Raw genomic sequence first — 21,066 nt, forward strand, 5'->3', positions numbered from 1 at the left:
CTTCCGCGTTAATTTTATTGGTCAAAATATTACAGAGCAACTTTAGTTGCCCCGCCCCAATAACGTAAAAGCGGCGCTTCTTTATGCCCTCGCTTGCAGTCCGTGGTGGTGCAAAGACTGTGTTGTTCTGAACTCCGGCAGTGATTTTAATTATTAAACGTAAGATTCACACAACTATTAAATCCGATTATAGTATCAAATCTGGCTAATACGTTCGCTATTACTAAATGTTTCTTACAGTCTTTTTTTATTATCACATGTAGATTTTAAGTAGGGACTATTGGTAATGGCCGCTGTGGCACGGTGGCGCAGTTGCATCGCAGTAAGGAGACCAGGGTTCGTGTATCATTTCGTGGAGTTTGCAAGTTCTCAATGTGTATGCGTGGGTTTCCTCCAGTGCTCCGGTTTCTTCCCACATACCAAACACATGCTGGGTAGGCGAATTAATGTGTGTGTGTGTTTGCTCTGTGGTGACCTTGGGATAGGCACCAGCACCCCACCCCAGGACTAAGCAGGTTAGAAAATGAATTTTGGTAGCATGTATGTGTGTTAACTCATGCCCACACATAATGCCAATCGCTATTTATTTAATGCCTGCTTTGTCTCATCATCATCAGGGAGGAATCAGGGCAGGAGAAAAAACATTTTCACAAATTACGTATTACACATATTTTGAAAATGAATGTTATATTTCATAAACACATGTGATGAGGCAACAGAAAGACCAAAAAAAAGGGAATGGTTTTGCAGGTAGGGCGGCACGGTGGCACAGTGGTAGCGCTGCTGCCTCGCAGTAAGGAGACCCGGGTTCACTTCCCGGGTCCTCCCTGCGTGGAGTTTGCATGTTCTCCCCGTGTCTGCGTGGGTTTCCTCCGGGCGCTCGGTTTCCTCCCACAATCCAAAGACATGCAGGTTAGGTGGATTGGCGATTCTAAATTGGCCCTAGTGTGTGCTTGGTGTGTGGGTGTGTTTGTGTGTGTTCTGCAGTGGGTTGGCACCCTGCCCAGGATTGGTTCCTGCCTTGTGCCCTGTGTTGGCTGGGATTGGCTCCAGCAGACCCCCGTGACCCTGTATTCGGATTTAGCGGGTTAGATACTGGTTGGTTGGTTGGTTTTGCAGGTGGTGGCAACAATGCTCTCTCCTTATCCGATTCTTCTGTAGTTTTGTATTTTGCTAGTGTCCTTTGGTGCACCCACCACACAACAAAACAACTCAGGATCCTGGTTGGCAACCCCCCAGGCAGACACACGGTCCAGTCCCACCCTCTGAAAGTGACTCTCTATCTGCCACAGCCAGGTGTTACATGGGCAACCCCTTGGCCTGGTCCAGCCACTCAGGTCCCCAACACTGAGGATCTTACAAGCTGGATCACCCTCGGGGGAAACGTGCCACATGGCCGTAGTGCCGTAACTGACGCTCCCTCACAATACAGGTCATGTGCCTCATTCAGGACTCCATGAGCAACACAAAGTCAAACCAATGGTACCCAAAGATTTTCTGGAGACACACACATGAAGGAGTCCAGTCTTCATCTCAGGTCACTGGATAGCGTCCATGTGTCGTAACCATATAGAAAGACAGGAAGCACCAGGACACTAAAGACTTGGTCCTTCGTCCTTTTGCCAAGATATTGGGAGCGCCACACACCCCTTTCCAGCGACCTCATGACCCCGCCATGCTCTCCCAATCCATCTACTGACTTCATAGGAAGAGTCACCAGCGACGTGAATGTCACTGCCGAGGTAAGTAAACCACTCGACGAGGTCGACACTCTCTCCCCAGACAGACACACTGCTGATGGCCGTGCCCAAGAGGTCATTATAGGTCTGATGTTTGGTTTTTATCAGGACACTCGCAGTCCCAGATACTCCGCCTCCTCACTCAGTCTCTCGAGCGCCCTAATCAGAGCCTCCATCGACTCCGTGAAGATCACAGCATCGTCTGCAAAGTCAAGATCCATGAATCTCTCTTCACCAACAGATGCCTCACAGCCCCTGGACCCCACAATCTTGCCAAAAACCCAGTCCATACAAGCACTGAACAGAGTAGAAGCAGAACAGAGCGCTGACAAACCCCAGAATCAACTGAGAAAAACACAAAGGTCCTGCCTCCACTCTGCATAGCACTCACAGTACCAATACAGGTACAGGTCGGCCATTATATCCAGCAACCATGAGGAGATCCCACGAACCCACAGGATGTCCCACAGGGCAGCTCGATCAACTGAGTTGAATGCTTTACGAAAATCAACAAAGGCTGCAAAGAAACTCTGCCGATATTCGCATCTGCGCTCCATGAGAACCCTCAGTGCCAGGATGTGGTCAATGGTAAACTTCTTAGGTGTAAAACCAGACTGTTCCGGTCACTGGTAGGTGAGCAGATGATCACGGATCCTATTGAGGACGAGGCAAGGGATTCTGTGTAGCCTCATAAATGCATTCTTTTTCACATCTTTCATGAGATCAATCTTACAGCTAAGATCTATGCATCAACTGGTTTACTTTCCATCAATGATAAATCAAGTACTGCATAAGAACTTCATTTCTCCTCATAATTAAATTGAAGGATACTACGCTACAACGATGTTTCTTACCTCTTCCCATTAGGGCTCCCTGTCAAGCAGCGTCTCACTGCGGCTCTGTGGAGGACCCCTGCCCGTTCACCCAGTGCTCATAAAAGCTCCACATCTCCATTTTTGAGCACCTGCTACTTTGTGGGTCACGATTGAGATGCCATTTTTCAGTAATAGTTTAAATACACACATACACAAACATAGCTCTTTTATTTTAATTAACCCAAATACATTTTACAATCATATTCCTTCATATGGTAAATTTTGCTTTAAGATGTTTTAATTATTTAGCCACCACAAACTTGATGGAGATGAACAGAACAACAGGGAAAGCAAAGGAGAGCTGCTGGGACCACAAAGATCTGAGCATCGTGATGGGCGGCCTGATGTTTCTGCCAAGATGGACCCTCTTCCCTTGGCAGGCCGATATAATGGATGGACAGGAAGGGAGGTGTGATGCCCCCTTACTCGGCCAGGAGGTGGGCATGGAGGGGGTATTGGGTCTGGCCTCCTAACAGCCATCGACGGACATCACGGTGGGGGAAGCAGCCCAACCGGAATGATGAGCAGTCCCTTTCCTGGTCGGGAGGCCAGAAATTTGGGACAGCAGGGGACTGCTTCCCACAGACAGTTCGTGTCCCCAAACACTGAATGGCAGTATCCTCTTTCTGGCGAGCCCTAGTATGAATCCCTGCAGAGTATAATGAAGTTGTGGTCCCATGGGACTGCCCTGTTGTGCTCACTGGGGGGCCACCAGGGGGAGTTATTGGGAATGGACTTCCCTCAGACTAAAGGGGTTCTTCTACCTGACCTGGAAGTGCAAGGATTGGGCAGTGGAAGTACTCCCGGGTCAGGGGTTAAAAGGGAGCCCTCCACTTTGCCTTGAGTCGGAGTCTGGTGGAAGAGTACAAAGCCCACCTTAGTGGAACAGAAAAGGATTGCATTGTGCACTATTGAGTGAGAAGAATCCTTTCAAATGTACTCGTGAAAATAAAATACGTTTATTTGTGTCTGGTGTTTAAGGGTGGGCAGCGGTAGCGCTGCCGCCTTGCAGTAAGGAGACTCGGGTTCGCTTCCCGGGTCCTCCCTGTGTGGAGTTTGCATGTTCTCCACGTGTCTGTGTGGGTTTCCTCCCACAGTCCAAAGATATGCAGGTTAGGTGCATTGGCGATCCTAATTGTCCTTAGTGTGTGTGTGCGTGCGTGTGTGTCCTGCCCAGGATTTGTTCCTACCTTACGCCCAGTCCTGGCGCTGATTGACTTCAGCAGACCCCCCCATGACCCTTTGTTAGGATATAGCGGGTTGGAAAATGACCAACTGACTGTTTAAGGGTTCAGTGATGCCCCCTACTGGCCACAGCACTGACCTTAAAAAGAAATTAGAGTGAGAACATAATACATTTTCCCAGTGTCAGGTTACAGATAATGAAAATTAGCTGACCAGAGAGGATGGCAAATGAAAAAGTGACGATGAGGAAGAGCATAGAAGAGACTACGGTGAACGAAATAATGAGAAGGACATAAAGTATGCTGTGGGAAAATGACACACTTGGTCACAGAAGGAAGAACAGACAGAATGAGGGGCAACAGATGATGAAGAACATGGGGTAAAGATATAAAACAATGGTCAGCATTGAAAGAAGGGGGGAGCAAAAAGAAAGGCAGAAGATCAAAGGGAAGTGGAAATCCATGGCTGCCAACCCACAGAAGGCCTATAAGAAGAACAACATAAAGGGATTTGATCGAGTTTAGACAGTGAGTGAATAATTTGGGCAGATTCCACATTCAGGTCATCTGTTACAGCGAAATCAGAAAGCACTGAGACCCCTTCACTTTCTACACACTTTACTATGTTGTGGATTTCACTTTAAATGAGTAAATTTGCCACTTGTGCCCATCAGTCTGTAGTAGTTAATCCATAATGAGAAAGTGAAAACGTTTTCACTTATTCTTCTGGAATTCTTAAGCCCAGTTTGAAGAAAAAAAAAAAATCAGTTAAATATATTAAATTCTGTTTGATGGTCCAAGTCCGTCATTATGCCCTTCATCCATTTACCCAGTCAGTCTGATTCAGGGTCCAGAGTCTGGATGGGCTGGTAGTTCATTGCTGAGCAGCTTCAGGCCACGTTTGAATCAAGGCTGAGCCTACACCATAATCCACTAAAATGACACTATGGTGTAGCCTGATGTGCACCTCCTCAAAAATGTGACCATGCGTCGCGTCAACGTGGCTTCTACGACTCTAATTGGCCAGTTTGGTAACTACGCATTTCCTGAATCTCATTCTCATTCGTCTTCTGCTATTTGGAAGTAAACATGGAGCAAACTGTGGAAAACCTCAGTAAGGTTGATCCCTCAGGTCGCCCAAACATTTTGACGGTGGTCTTAGAAAAAACATAAAATGAACAATTTTGGAAATGTCTGCTGTGGCATAATGAGAGCAGAAACAAGCCACGGAATTAAATAACTGGATTTAGCTGTTGGCTTGCTTCATATCTCATTTATGTTTGGCTGCCATTTAATAAGAAACATATCAATTCAGAGGACTGAATCCTTAAGCACAGGGCTACTAAAGTAAAGGGAAAAGGTGTTAATTAGCAGTGAAAACAGATCACTGACTAGGAAAAGGGTTAGAATGAAAACCTGCAGCCACTGCAGCCCACCAGGCCCGGAGTTCAACACCCCTGCTTGATGCCAAACATTTTGCTGCTTCACAGCCATGTCTGTGCTCCTTTGTGGCTCCCAGTCTCTCTAACACTCTCCCTGTGTTTGTAGCCTTTGCAGTGCAGGATTTCGCCGCTATCCACTACGTAATAATGAGTATTCATGTTTCAGACTCACGTTTGGGCCCCACGAGGCTACATGACGGCACCCTCATGCCAACAAAAATACTTCAGGCTGCTATACAAGTTTCACACTCTTATATCAGAGACTTGAACGAAATTTGGATTGTTCGGATTTTCAAGACCTAATTTAAGGCCACAGAGATGAAATCAAATATCAGTAGAATTTTATTAATACATTGTAGTACAAGTGACAAAAACATTTCATTAAATACGGGAGAAAAATAAAAGTAACCTTTATAAATTAAACATTCATCACTGACCTCTATAACAAGGAGCTGGGTTTCAAAAGGCTATGCTCTAATGATGTGTATTTAATAAATATCAAGAGAAATCAAAAGGTTAAATGTAATGTTGCATAAAGTCATTCACGTAGCACTGCTTATTTTAAAGAAAGTCTATTTTTACAAATAATAGCTGAGGATAAAAGAGGAATCATCTTAAGTTTGCTTTTTCAAAGATACAAATAAGTGCCTTGTGAGAGGACATGGCGTTGGCTTGTAACATACTTGGATCACGGCACTGCATCAACATGATTTAAAAAGACAAAAGAGGAGTGTGGCTGGCAGGTCACAGCAAACGATTCTCAGCAATTACAGCCCAACGTCTCAATCAAAACGTCATGTGATGAAGACTGGAAATGACCATCAGCCAGATACTCAGTGTTCATGCATCTTGACACACGGCCAAGATATCACAGCAGCTGGAGGCCATATTTACGCCTACGCTGCTCTCTCTTTTTTTTTTTTTTCAGTTTCATTTTTTTCTTTTTGAAAGAATAGTGAATTAACAGAAGTCTTATGTTTGGGATTAAATAGACATTAATATAATGAAGAAAAAGAGTTAACAAAAAAAAAAAGTGCTGCCCTAACAGACAAACTTCAAAAACAACATTATAAAAATCGAGCGATAGAAAATTAAGACATTCAAAACTGGTAGAAAATTACAACAGAGATAAACATTAAAAGGAGTTACGTGGAAGCGCCATACTGTAAGATGTTATAAAGTTTATCGTGATTTTTAGAAAAATCGGGAGATGCAGATCATTTTTTTTTTTTCCCCTAGAACAAAAACACGGTCCTGAGCGACCAACTTGCCTAAATTACGATTTACCGAAATACGAAAAAAGTAAAACCAGAGAGCCTAGGAATTACACAAGTGTAGGTCACGATGAAGAAGCACAAACTAAATTTAGCAATGATTTCCGAACCTCTCATTACAAATCAAGAAAACGCAGAAAACGTTTAATCGAAGGAACTGTTGAACATTTTAGCTTTTTCCGGTTACTAACAAAAAACGGCTTCACTTTTAATCTCAGCCTGTCTTACAAAAGTCAGTCTAAAAATGAACACCAGTTTTACATGTCGATAGGAAAACTTTGCAAGCACTAAGATATATTTTAAGAATTGTTACTCACACCAACAATTTGGACAATGGCATAAAAGTCAACATATTTTAAAATAGTTTGGCGCGATTGCTTACACTTCTGGAAAGTAGTCTTTGGAAGATTTTTATTCTCGTGAGCACCCTATGAACTCCACGTTCTGAAGTGACCGACTGTCAGCTTTTCAATAAAACTTGTCACGTCATGGGGATTTGCTTCGTCAACAGGCCCTTTACCAAACCGATTTGTCTAATAAATGTGACCACAAATACAACCTTGAACGTGTATTCGCTATGTCTTTAAATAATTATGGACTTCCAAACAGCCTGGTACTTTGGCACAATATCTACAGAGTAGGAGTATCCCCCCTTTATTGACTCCTAGGTAATCTGAAGATGTGCGTAAGCAAGCACAACCAAAGCTTTGTCAGATATAAATAAAGGCCGTTGTGGAAAATAAAAAAGATTTTATGGTGTGATGTGGGGACCAAATGAATGCTCTGCTCGTCAAAAGAGACCCATTTCATTGCTGTGCATTAAACCTATCAATTAAAAGAATTACGTCAGTAGTGATACACATTCTTGAAATTGGGACTTGGCAGGGTGGGTGGTAAGCTCTGAAGAATTCGAAGACCAGCAAAGTGCACGACACACCTCAGCAGTGCATTTCAGTCAGATGATGAGCCTTAAGAAGTTTCTGGTAAAGGCTTATCCAGAGTTGAAAGGTCACTCAGGAACTTGCTTGGAGTGAGGATGTGAGTGGAACCTGCAAATGCAAATAAAATTTAAAACGTATGAATCATATGTGCTAAATAGCACAGAGAAGTTTAAGCAGTATGAAAAGCACATCCTAATGCAGTGGTGAGCAGTGTCGGCCCTGGAGGGCCGCAATGGCTGCAGGTTTTTGTTCCCATACAGTTGCGTAATTAGAAGCCAATCCTTGTCAATAACAGATCTTATTTAATTTCGCAGCCTGTTAGTGTTTTAATTGTAGAATTTTATAACTTTGCTTTACTTAAACCATTTCCTCTATAATTACAGATCGACTATAGAATTTTTAATTTATCTGCTTCTAAATTTACACTAATTTGTCCACACTGAACAGTCAAAATCATCGCATATGCAATTTTTCAAATTCAGTTTGAAGATGCAAAGCAATTTTTATAAGAAGGGCTCTTTGTTACTTCACCAGAGTGCCACTACGTACCAATCAGCACTTCCCACTTGTTGTCGGTTGCTTTGGTAACCTCGTAAGCAGCACGCATTTCAGACATTGTCATTCCTCCAAGGATGAAAATGATGAGTCTGGGTCCGGTGTGGTACTCCACTGTAGCTTTGTTTTTGTGCCAGTGGCCAAACCGAGCACTGAGGAAAGTAACAGATACAAATGAAAAATGTTTATTTATAGAGGCTTCATTCCAAACCTCACAGATTATAAAAATCAGAACAGTGCACCATGAATATTATACAATACTAGCCGTTCCCCATGGCTCTGCCCACATAGTAATGAAACGGGACAAATTTTAAAAATCAATAAACAAAAAGGTATCGCTAGCTAAGCGGAGGCAAGTTACACCCCAAAACACAGAGGTAGGCCGACTCTCCACTCGTGACGTCATGCATCCCTCCTCCCCTCGGCCTGCTGCGTCTCTCTCGGATTCGCGCATATAAATCGGTACCGCAAGCGAACTGTGATACTTAGCGTGATGAGATAAGGTGCAAAATCAACTGGAATGTTCTAGCAAATTACAGAAAAAAAACCTCACCTAAATCTGTTAAGTAGTTCTGTCATTAGCTAGCTAAGCAGAGGTAAGGTACTCTCTGAGGCAGGTGCATGAGTGAGGAGGGCCCCGATCTAAATCCGTTAAGTAGTTCTCTCGTGAAAAGCGGACAGACATTGGATTATATATATATATATATATATATATATATATATATATATATATATATATATATGAATGAGAGAGAGATATGAAAAGTATTGGGTAAACCTAGAGGTGGGTAGTAACAAGTTACATTTACTCTGTTCTTTTTTTAAAAATTGTACTACGAGTACTTTTACTGCACCATACATTTTTACTTTTACTTGTGTACATTTGTGGAGAAGAAATGCTACTCTTACTCCACTATACTTGACTTGTTACTTTTTTCTATTTACACATTTTAGACGCTATTTTTTACTCGGAGAGAAGTCGCCAGTGGATCTGCTGCATGACTGTTTCACCAATCAGACGTAGCAACAATAATCACATGACTCCGTTTCGCTAATCAGACGTAGCCATGCAGTCATATGACCACACACAAACTTTGAGTCTGCAGCCTGTGAGAGACTTTTTAATCATACAGGGCTCCTGTTCACTGCTAAACGGTCACAGCTTCACTGCAGGAACCTTGAGAGCCAACTCCTGCTGAAGCTTAACCATCACTTCATTGAGTGAAGAACAAGCAGGTTTTAACCAAACAGGCACAGACACAGACAGTCAAGGTAAAGTAAGACTTCTTGTACGTGCACAAGCTGCCTTGTTCTAATGTTATTTTCTATCAGCTGTGCTATTTGGAGGGCAAGTGAATAGTTGTGAAAAAACGGATCTGAAAAACAGATTTGGAACTTTGTGTTATTTGTGCATCTTTATTTTGTAAAAATGTTATTTTCACTCATTTTTTATTTTATTTGGAAATTGCAGAATTTGTACATTATTTTATATTTGTGTCTGTCTTATTACATTTCTAAAAAAGAAATCATTTATTATGATCAAACAGTTCCACAGTACTTGAGCAGTCTTTTCACCAAGTACTTTTTTACTCTTACTTGAGTAATTTTTTGGATGACTACTTTTTACTTCTACTTGAGTAATATTATTTTGAAGTAACGCTGCTCTTACTTGAGTACAATTTTTGGCTACTTTACCCACATCTGAGTAAACTGAATTCAGCCAGCTTACCTCACGGCTACTTGAGAAGTTGTGTTTGGAGCTGGTTCACACACAAATGGCCAGAGTTTCTTGTCAAGTTTGTTTTCAGTAATGTCCTAAAGGGCAGAAATAAATACGGTGATATTCATTCCTACATAATCATTATGTACAAAAACACTGACTTTATATCCCACATTCTATCTATATATTTTTTAATACAAATACACAAAACAGTTTAAAATGATTCTGAATTTGAAAGGTTCATATTCTATGTCACTGATTCTACAGACAGTCTAATATGTGTACTAAAACATGCAAACGTTTCTAGCCTTTGTGGTTTATTCTGCATGTTTTGTATTTCTGAAAGATAATGAAAAACACAAAATCAAGTATCATGGTGTCACTGAACTTTTAACAGTAAAGAGGAATCCACCATCTGAGTTTCATTCTCGCCTAGTCAATGTTTGCCAGGATCGGTCCTGCTTCATATGCAACAGTCAGGAGAGGGGGCCCAAAATTACACCATGGCAGAAAATCTCTCAAAGGATAACCCAAGGTCTGACCACAGAAAAACCAATGAATAATTAAACATAAGCAAGATCACAGCCCATAGGGCACTCAGAATGTCATCTAATTAAATGAAGCAACACCACATCCAATGTTCCAAGAAGAATCTGAAGATGAATCTGTACCTGGAGAAATTTAAGAAGCATTTTTTTTTTACTGGGGAGGAAAGTTGAATAAATTACGATGTCTAAACAATAATCGAGACAACGCAAGTATGTCTCCAGTGCTAAACAAACTCAAGGTCTAATTGCGCTAACATGAGAGTATGCATACTTTTTACACGATATTGATGGTGTAGCCCATATTTATAATATACACCAAAAGTCCCACACAACTAGTCAGTATTACACTGATGTAATTTGACATTTGCAGCAGTTTAATCAGAGAAGAAGCAGTGAATAAGACGTCAGCCATTCCCTTTATGCTTCATCATAATGCATCTGCCCAGACTGCACAGATTTAAAAGGCCTCTTGGCAAAAGTACAAATTCAAAGAGGCACAACGCCCACACTATTCTCAAGACCTGACCCTATGTGACTACTACCTTTTCCCCAATCTGAATAGCTACCTCCATGGGAAACACTATGCCAATGATAAAAAGATGTCAAATCACATAAAGAACAAGTGGTTGTACAACCAAGGGAAAGGATTTTAGTAACACAAGAAACCTGTATGAACTTTACAAGTGTATTAGTGCTCATGGTGATGAAAGCAGACTTGTTTGGTTTTGCCATGCTTATGGTTAATACGTTAGGCTCAATCTTTTCATAATTTATTTTGTAAGTTTCAGTTGTGTATATAATCTCTCTCCATATGGTATATACACACATATAGAGGCACAGACAATTACAGGCAGTCCCCGGGTTACGTACGAGATAGGGACTGTAGGTTTGTTCTTAAGTTGAATTTGTATGTAAGTCAGAACAGGTTTATTATTTTAATAAATGCTATTGTTGACCGACTGTAACTAAGTGCTCTGCCAATGAATGATGGAGTTTCACCTCTCTCTGAACGTTTTATTATTTTTACTTTATTTTCCATGGTGATGGTTTTTCTCTTCTTTACTGTATCACCAGCACTTGTATCAGATTTCTGTTTCAGAGACATTGTTGAAGGATGAAGTCAAAAGGTTAAGATGAGCTCTTCTGCACAGCACTGTACACGCTATCACAGCAGGAAGGCACCCGTCGTCAACACGTCTGGTGTACTGATGAGATACAAATTCCTACTATGTACGTAACAGTAGAAGCAGGCTTGCTATTGAGAATGAATGGGGGTGGCGAGGGGAGATCCACCACAGTCAACTCCACTTGCATACAGTATGCTGCCTGCAGCGTCTGCCCACCGAGAACGAACTGGGTGCTGCCAAAGGCGGGTAGTGAATCACCCAGCACCGCCCCCATTCAACAGGCAGCCTCCCGAGGCAAACTATACAATGCTGCCCCCCGCCACCCCATTCACAATCGATGGCCACCGTTCAGCCACAACCGGGTCACTGCTTGCAGCATCACCAGCCGCCCACCAAGAACTAATGGGGCAGTCAGGAGTAGTAGCTGCTGTGGCATGGTTGGCGGGTAGCAAACCACCCCATCAAGCCTACGTCCTACACATGAGTGGTAGCTGTGGCCCCAGCGACTATGGACCCCAGGTCACTGCTTGCCGCGCACTCAGCCGCCCACTGAGAATGAATGGGGTACGGCTCCCACTGTCCCATTCATCAACCGGAGCCGCTCGAGGGACACTACACTGCACGAGCAGCGAAATCGCCCCTTCCAGCCTCCATCCAGTCACCGCTTGCAGCTTCCCCAGGCCGAAGATGATGGAGCGGCAGTTACTGAGGAGCCTGCATCGCATTCCCCAGACAGATGAAGCAGCAACTATGGCCCCGTTCGTATGTCATATGTCGGATGTCCGTAACTTGGACTACCTGTATTTAGATTTTTGTTTAAGAAAAAAAGACTAGATGTTTAACATTCAGCAAAACTCCTAATCGCCAATCAAGTGAGACAAGAAAATAAAAATATCCAAAAGGTCTGCTAAATGAGACTCTTACTTCCATCACGTCTTTGACAAGAGGTGTCCACCTGGAGACATCATAGGTTTGTTCCGGTCGTTCTTTTCTTTCCAGCTTTGCATTTGCATTCGTCGAAGTCTAAAACAGAACAGATTGAATAGTTTTACATATCTATGTGATAGTGAGGATTTTGGTGGCATTCAAGAATAGACCTTCTGCAAAAAATAAGGACATTGTGACTTTCTGTTAATCAACAAGGTTGACATTCATAATCACAGACTGTAAAACAGAAAAAGCAAATGCTGAAATTACCCCAGTTACAACAGGTGCTCCCAGGAGCTGCATATTCTTAATAATGTTGCTGTTCTCTTGAATGTTGGCATGCTGGATGAGTTTCTTAAGGTTTTCCTCATTGATTCCTAAATTTAACCAAAGCAATATTCCAATTAATTGCTATTCTCTTTTTGCCATTACCAGAGGCACATCCATTTTACATACAATGGCTTATTTCCACTTCTGGAGACTCCATAAGAATCCAAATATTTGTACTTGACAGCATAAGACAACTAAATTACTCCATCTGTCTTCATACTGTTCAGAGGCACTGGCTAAACTACCTATGACTATCTAAAGCCTGAACCAACACTGGATTAGGCCCCCTAGACACATGGCTTGTAAACCAATAGTACTTGATGCGAGTTTTAAATTAACAGAATTTAGATATTTATGAAACACATGCACCAGATTATAATGTAACATAACACTCTCAAAAGCATGTATTTCAATTTAGGGTCAAAGGCTCAGGGCTGATCTGACAGCGTCTGGCACAAGAGGCACCAAGCTACAGCAGGGCCCACTTATGTATCCACACCAGATCAAAGGATAATCAGAAGATTCTTGAAATTTGAGGCATGCTGTTACATCATTCACCAACATGATCGCTTATATCAGTATTTCTCAACCTTTCTGGTGTCATGACCCATTTTTTCCCAGGCAAGTGTCTTTGTGACCCACCTGCGTTCTCTTTAGTAAATCGAGTGCAATTGTCAGATGGAGTTGGTCCTGCTTGGTGAACTTAGTACGACTGTCAGAGCTCCCCCTTAGGGAATCACGCGTGATCATCAGAGTGGCGACTTACCACAACCCACCACCATTATAAACAGCAGCAACTCATGGCTCACGGGCGGCAGTGGGTCGAGGCCCAGAGACTGAGAAACACTGATCTATTTAACAGGAGTCAAGCAAGTCACAAAAATAAACATGTGAGAAGAAGCCCAGTAGTTCCCTTTCTTGGTCTCGGATGGAGGATCATACCATTTTTCAAGAAAGCATACAGGAGGATGATTCGGATTTTGTCATAATTTTGAACTTCTGTGTTTAAAAGCACTGGAACAATGCTCTTCATTGAATCTTTTATTTTTTCTCCAGTTGCATCTTTGCCCATTGCTAAATCCTAAAGAAAAACAAATGGATACTAAAATTAATTCAAATCAATACAGAAAGAAGGTATTGTGTACAAGCCTGTAGTAAACCTTTTTGTTAACTGTCTATGATAAAATTGCAACTGAATACATTTGATACAGACAGATAGACAGATAGACAGATAAATTATGGGATTAATAAAGTATCTATTTCAACAGTCTAGATTAGCATTCTAATTATTCTGTTTGGGTTGGAGAGAACCTGTCTCAATGACCCTATAAAAACTTTTAGCATGTAAGATAAACATGTAGAAAGTAGGAAATAAAGTTATGTGGAATCACAGCTTATGTAATAAAGGCTTTTCTTATCAAATTAAACAGAACAAGTGCTGTAGCTTTTGATAAGACCAAGGATTCCCTTTTTTATGCCTAGAAAAGCACATTTACAATTATCCATCCATTATCCAATCCGTTATATCCTAACTACAGGGTCATGGGTGTCTGCTGGAGCCAATACATGTGCAATTATTCAACTTAAAATCTTTTATCAAGCACATCTGTCTCATTTAAAATTGTCCAAAATGTTTCCAGGGCAAGATGCAACCTGTGAACATTGCAATCGAGCTCCAGCTTCACTAGGCCACATGTTTTGGGCCTGCACCAAAATTTTTAAATCCCTTTTAGACAGCCCTGGTGTCACAATCACTCCTAATCTACTAACAGCTGTGTTTGGTGGACCCCCAGATGGGCTTAAAGTGGAAAAGGACAAAAAAACTGTGATTGCCTTTACTTCACTATTGGCACGTAGACTTGTCTTCCCTAACTGGATGAATCCTAACCCACCTCTGTTAAGTCTTTGGGTAACTGATGTTATATACTATTTGAAATTGGAAAAAATCTAATTCTCACATAAGGCGCTTTTCCACTGCATAGTACGGCACAGCACGGTTCAGTACAGCTCACCTTGGATCGGCTCAGTTCGGCTCGGTTTGCGTTTCGACTGCAGTTTAGTACCACTTTAGAGTGGGCGGGATTATTCACGTGCCGTTATAGTTGCGCCGCCTCTACTGCCGTGACACCGTGGAACTTTTACAACAACACGCAGACAACGACAACACTTTAGCTCGACGACGCGTAAGGGTAAGCATCTAAAAAAAGCACATCACTAGCTAACTTTTATCACTGTTGCAAAGCATAAAATGAACTTAACTGCCAGTGTAACATTAAAATGCTGATTCTGTATATTACAGATCTTCCACATTTTGCAAAAAAGTCGCCGCAACAGACCATCTGTTTGGACATTTAACCGTGCTTCAAAGTGGTGGGATGTGATTGTTCCCGGTTTTACAAACACTCAGTGGCTGGAGAACTTTAATGTCTGAAGAAACATTCATCCACTTATGCAACAAACTGTGTCCAGCGATGGAGAGACGGGACACAAACTTCCGCGTGTGTGTACCTTTAAAGAAAAGAATATCCAGTGACGCAGTGATGACGATTTTCTCCGGCCAATCAGTGACCAGCAGAGTTTACACGTCACGTTTTGGTAACGGTTCGCGCTTGGAACCTCGGCTGAGGTGGTACTAAAAAAAAGGACCAGGTACCAGGTACTGTTCCCAGTGGAAAACCCCCCAAAAGTGAGCTGAACTGAACCGTGTCGTGCCGTACTATGCAGTGGAAAAGCGCCAATAGAGGATCTCTTCAATATTATTTTAAAACCTGGCAGGATCTAATCAATAACATTTTAGAATAAGCATTTATATTGGGGAGAAGGACTCCCTTCTCTCTTTAATACTCTCAATAGTTTTACTCAGGCTCTTGGCCTCTCTTTCTCATGGTGGGGGTTGAACTAAATTTAGTTTTGTTAAGCTGACTTGATTGTATGGAATGTTACACACTTAATAAATTCAATAAAAGGGAAAAAAGCACATTTACTCTGACACTAAATAACAAATACATACTAATTAAACCACATCCAAAAAAATGTAAATAATTTAACTTGTCACAACAGGCAAGGCACAAGGTTTCATAAAGTCTACTAATACATCCTGAAGACAATTCTATAAGTATGGACAATTTGGCATAGAGGTTGTCCTTAACCCTGTATAACCTTATCAACAGTAGATCGACGATGACAAGCCAAATGTACTGTTATCTCAAATCTGAAAAGATTTTTTAAAAATTATTTTACAAGATGTTATTACTAAAATGCACATACTTATTACTTATAATTTAGGTTTGTAAGGCTCTGCCATGTAATGTAGCAGAAACCACATGCAGCATCCTCCTACTTTTGCAGTCTTGTGGATTGGATTATTACAAATGCATGCATACATAACAGCCAAAAATTGCAAGTGTTTCAGTGTTAGAAATTAAAACAGGATGGATTTGTTTTAATTATCTTTTTATCTTAATAATTAGGTTTACTTTTATTTAATCACTGGGGGCTCTGCCCCCTGCTCATTTCGCTCACCAGCCCCCGTGCGGGTCCTATGCGCAAGTCATTTCCTGGATCTGCCTCTTGCAACAAATCGTGCTGTGCTTTTGGATAAACATGACTTTATCAACTGTCTTAGATATCTCTGTCTTTCAAAACTATTATCGCTGACAATTCGTCACATGTTGGTTTATTATATATGCGAGCGTGGTCTTTGGGATTCATATAGAAATCCAAGAATACTTCTTTGTTCGTGTTTTTCAGATACATTTCATGTAAAGTGCGATACTTTTGGATGTACGGATTTGTATCCATTATTGCCTGTAGAATTTCTAATACATCCAATCGTTTGACTCTTTCAACTCTATGTTGCATCGCTTCCCCGTGCTCATAAATATAACCCTGACTGAATTGTGGTTTCTTTGAAATTAAACTTGTAGTTGCTTTAATTGTTGTGGGACCACAGTTTCTCATAGTGTATGGTCCTGAATCATGTAAATCCATGTTTTGAGCATTGAATGACATGAACGCGAACAGATTATTGTAGTTTCAGATATTTTGCCTGTAGTGTGTGGGGATTTCACTTTCACCAAATAACAAATCTTTTAATTCTCGCTGATACACCTCTTCTTTGGGAAGAAACACTACTTTTCCCTCATGGCAACACGAATTTGATGATCTACAAGCCCCCAACTTAAACTTTAAAGCCGAACAATATCTTCATACTTCTGTCCTCTCATCTGTGTCCATATATTCAATCTCTTTTTGCTGTTCCATTATTTCACCGAGTAATAATTTCCGTTTGTTTGCAGTAATGCGATCTTTACTATAATTTTTTTGAGACTTTTGAATTTTAGTACTTTCATAATCTCTAACCTGCTCTGCATGTGTATTGTGGAAATGTTTTTGAACCTCTTTGTCTTCTACTCTGTCTTTTCTTCTTCTGCTGGTTGTCTTTTATTTCTGCCCTCGCTTGGACCCGTTAGGCTTTTAGTTCATCTCTTGGCATAAAGACTCGTCTCGCGGGACTTGAAATTCTCTCTCTGAAAATGTCTCGTCCCAAGATTTTTTTTTTATATAAATAGAGAGATATCTTTTTCAGATATGACATTGGGATAGATGTCCTACGAAGAATTTTGAATATGTTGCCGTGGCTTATAATGCTGTTAAAAGCCAAGGACTGGGAGATCCTACATACACTTAAATTAATGCAAAAGGAGAACGTTGAGATGGATGTGTGGCGATACAAAACAAAAGGGCTGATAATGAAATGAGACAATCAGGGTGCAATAAAAGTGGGTGAGGTATCTAAGAAGTGGTATGGACATGTGATGAGGAGAGACAACGAATATGTGGGCAAAAGAGTGATGGAGGCCAACACAGAAGTGGACAGATAAAGTAAAAGATCTGAAAGAAAAGGGCCTGAGTGATGAGGAGATGCAGGACCAACTGAGCTGTAGGGAGAGGACTGATCAAGCACGTCAGCTCCACACAGAGGTGGGAAAAGATGAAGAGGAAGAAGAAGGTGTACAGGTTTGAAACAGATTTCAGGGGACAGAAAAGAACACTGCCGCCAGCTGAAAAACACTGCCTTAAAACCACAAGAAAAAGCGTTGTGTGTAGACTTTCAATGCTTTTACATTAAATATAAATTAATAATTTTGTAAGGTGTGAAATTTCCACATTGCCAGCACTTACTTGTTCCACTTTGCAAAGCTGGTACTTGTCCAAATATTCTTTATAACGCTTCATGCAAGCATCTGCTAAATGCACATGAGTGGAGTACTGTATAATAAAAAAAAAAAAAAAAAAAAGAGTAACTGTATTTCACAAAAAGTTACGTCAACCATATAATGTGTGTACTGTACATGACAAACAGACCTTGAGTATTATGATTAAATAATTAACTATGAATATATAAGAGGGTAGAGAGGAACAAAACAAAACCACACTTTAAAGACATGATTTAACTTTCATTTTTCAAAACTCTTAATGAACCCATATATATATATATATATATATATATATATATATATATATATATATATATATATATATATATATATATATATATATATATATATATATATATATATATATATATATATATATATATATAAAAAAACACAACACAAACAAGCAGCACTTCACATACCATACTGAGCTCCTTCTGGTACTGAGGCATTCTTTTCAGTATCTGAGACAGGTCTTTAATATTGGCCTAAAGGGAATAAGACAAAAAAAATATATATAAAACACAATTCACACCATCATCAAGTACCATTGCTCTATCACAAGACTAGGAAGCTCACAACTTCACAAAGATGTTTACCTTTTCAGTGCTCATTTTTTTGCCATCACAGAATTTCTTGAAAAGTTCGGTTACTTTTCTGCCATAGAGACAGAGACGATAATGTTAATTTTAAAACAGGCGGACAGATTTTTTTCAGAGACACAGATTTTACTCAGCCTTCAAATAATTCACGCTTAAGATCAGAAAATAAATAACAATTGAAATGCACATTTTTTGCCACCTTAACAACTAAATGAGTAGGTTCAGACAGCTGGAGGAAGACATTTTCTTCTGCCACTCTATCTGCACAGCTTTCTGACCAAAACGTTTTGACGAAAACAAATTACCCGATAATTCTTTAACCACAAATATTCAGCTGCGCAGGAGTACCGTAAAAAGTCCCTCAACACCTAATGAATAGTCCTATTGTATACTTAGCAAACTATGAAAACATCCAGATTGTACGACAGATATCTGCTTGAAGATGCTGGCCTATCAAAATGCCTGCTGGAAAGACAATCCGCTCGACCTCACAGACACAGGAGAACGACATGAAATGAACGCACTTTGACACGTCAGCAATATGCATGTGCCTCAGCTGGACCCACAGCTCATCATTCTCGTCCAACAAGACTTTCTTCTCTCTGGACTCTGCAATGCCAGTCGTTTCATACCTTCATGGACAAAAAGACAAAAATATAAGAAGTCAGGAAAATGTAACACAACTTTTACTTTTTTGGAAAACAGCAGTAGTATTTATTTGCTAATGGATTTAAATGTTAATGATGGCTTGTAGATATTAAAACACCTAGTATAATTCATTATTCAATATTTTATTTGAATTAAAAAAACAGGAAGAGGATAAGAAAGTAAGAAGTGTTTTCAGTTATTAATTTGAAACAGGCGTGCTGGCTCCAACCCCAACCCAAAGTTATATAAAAGAGAACAGAGTAAAATTTAAATTAATAAAACACGCAGGTCACTAAAATCCCAGAGGCCCACAAATCTGACTGAACAAGAGACAAATCTAATTTATAAATGAAGTTGAATTAAAGGCTCACTGCCATCCATAATCATGGAGATAGTGTCTTTCCACTTGCTGATGGTTTGAGCTGATATACCATTGATGTGTGCGGCTGACAGTTCTAATGGTACAAGGTTGTAAAAAGAGGACCTCCAGACAGAGGAAATAACAAGGTCAGGGTTCTTACATTTAGAAGCTATAAGAACTGTGGCTGCTATTGTAGCTATGAAAATAATGTACTGGTGATGAAGAAAGAGACAAAGAGAAGAGAAATCTAAAAGTAGTAGAGCAATAGGAGAACAAGGAATAGTAACAGATAAAATGGTGGAAAGCACAAAAGTAACTGAGGCCCAAAGAACTGCAATAGTAGGTTGGGCATTCCGCGGAGTAAATGTTTACATTTTTCTTTAAACATCTAAATCAAGGTTCTCAAACTCCAGTCCTGGAGGGCCACAGTGGCTGCAGGTTTTCATTCTCACCCTTTTCCTAATGAGTGACCCGTTTTTGCTGCTAATCAACCTCTTTTGAATTAACTGTAATTGACTTGCTCTTGAAGACTCAGACCCCTTAATTGTTCCTTTTTCCTTAATTAGTAGCCAAACCATAATGAGATACAAAATGAGCCAAAACACGACCAGCAAACTGTGTCCATCATACAATATCTGAAAATAAAGAAAGATGACGGCCTCAGGAATGCTGATCTGCTCAGATCTCCAAAACATTTTACCAGAGCTCAACAATTTCAGAAATGTCTGCTAATGCACAATGAGAGCAGCAACAAGCCATGGAATTAAAGATCAGGTTTAATGAAAGAAAATAATTGTGCCTGATTAAGCAACTGGTTGGAGTGAAATTTGGTTGGAGTTTGAGGCACTCACTTCGTTGGTTTTCTGTCTGCTCACTCACTTCACATTTCATTTCTGTTTGGGTGCCACGTAAGCAAAAAAATGAAGCAATTCAGAGGAACAAATCTTTAATAAAAAAAAAAAAACTATTCAATTAAAATTAGTTCAAAAGAAGTTAATTAGCAGCAAAAACAGGCCACTGATTAAGAAAAGGGTTAGAATGAAAACCTGCAGCCACTGCAGCCCTGCAGGACAGGAGTTTAAGAACCCTGATCTAAATTAATGAAAAATAATGACATTTCCTCAGTTGTGACTGATATATGTCAACAAGCACATATACTCCCTTTACAGGATAATATTTAAACTTTGAATTCATGATAAGGTCACTAATGAAAAAGCAGTGCCTGCTGTGTACAAAGTACTAGACAGAACCAAAAAGACAATTTCATGTATAAAGACCTGTTCACAGTTTCCTAAAACTCCCTGTGAGGCCTGGCATGGAAGCACGGGGGGGAACCCTAGGCTCATAAAAATGGGGCTGCAGATACCACAAAGCATGTTCTGTCTTTTTTCAGGGGAGGACTGCAAGCTGGAAAAAATGGCCATGCCCAGGAATATCAAAGAAGTCACGCTCTTCAAGACGAAGATTGCTTTTCTCAATCTATACAGTATGCTTCCGTTAGGTCAGATTATCTCAGGGAACAACGTGAGCTACCACAGCTATGCTGAGGACACACAGCTGTACTTATCAATAGC

At 40.6% G+C, this 21,066-nt stretch overlaps 1 protein-coding gene across 1 annotated transcript in view; it reads right to left on the reverse strand.

Annotated features, from left to right (window-relative positions):
- Window positions 1-5,637: 5,637 nt before the first annotated feature.
- stxbp2 (syntaxin binding protein 2) overlaps window positions 5,638-21,066 on the reverse strand; it is an 80,949-nt gene continuing 65,520 nt past the window's right edge. The window contains exons 10-19 of the mRNA XM_039770381.1: window positions 19,008-19,115; window positions 18,481-18,538; window positions 18,304-18,369; window positions 17,847-17,933; window positions 13,605-13,743; window positions 12,603-12,709; window positions 12,330-12,428; window positions 9,740-9,825; window positions 8,005-8,162; window positions 5,638-7,563 (exon numbers count right to left, since the gene is read on the reverse strand). Coding sequence (XP_039626315.1) covers window positions 7,484-7,563; window positions 8,005-8,162; window positions 9,740-9,825; window positions 12,330-12,428; window positions 12,603-12,709; window positions 13,605-13,743; window positions 17,847-17,933; window positions 18,304-18,369; window positions 18,481-18,538; window positions 19,008-19,115 — 988 coding nt within the window. The 3' untranslated portion in view covers window positions 5,638-7,483. The remainder of the gene's footprint in view (window positions 7,564-8,004; window positions 8,163-9,739; window positions 9,826-12,329; window positions 12,429-12,602; window positions 12,710-13,604; window positions 13,744-17,846; window positions 17,934-18,303; window positions 18,370-18,480; window positions 18,539-19,007; window positions 19,116-21,066) is intronic.

Source organism: Polypterus senegalus, chromosome 12 (assembly GCF_016835505.1).
Source record: "Polypterus senegalus isolate Bchr_013 chromosome 12, ASM1683550v1, whole genome shotgun sequence".
In the NCBI taxonomy this organism is placed as follows: domain Eukaryota; kingdom Metazoa; phylum Chordata; class Cladistia; order Polypteriformes; family Polypteridae; genus Polypterus; species Polypterus senegalus.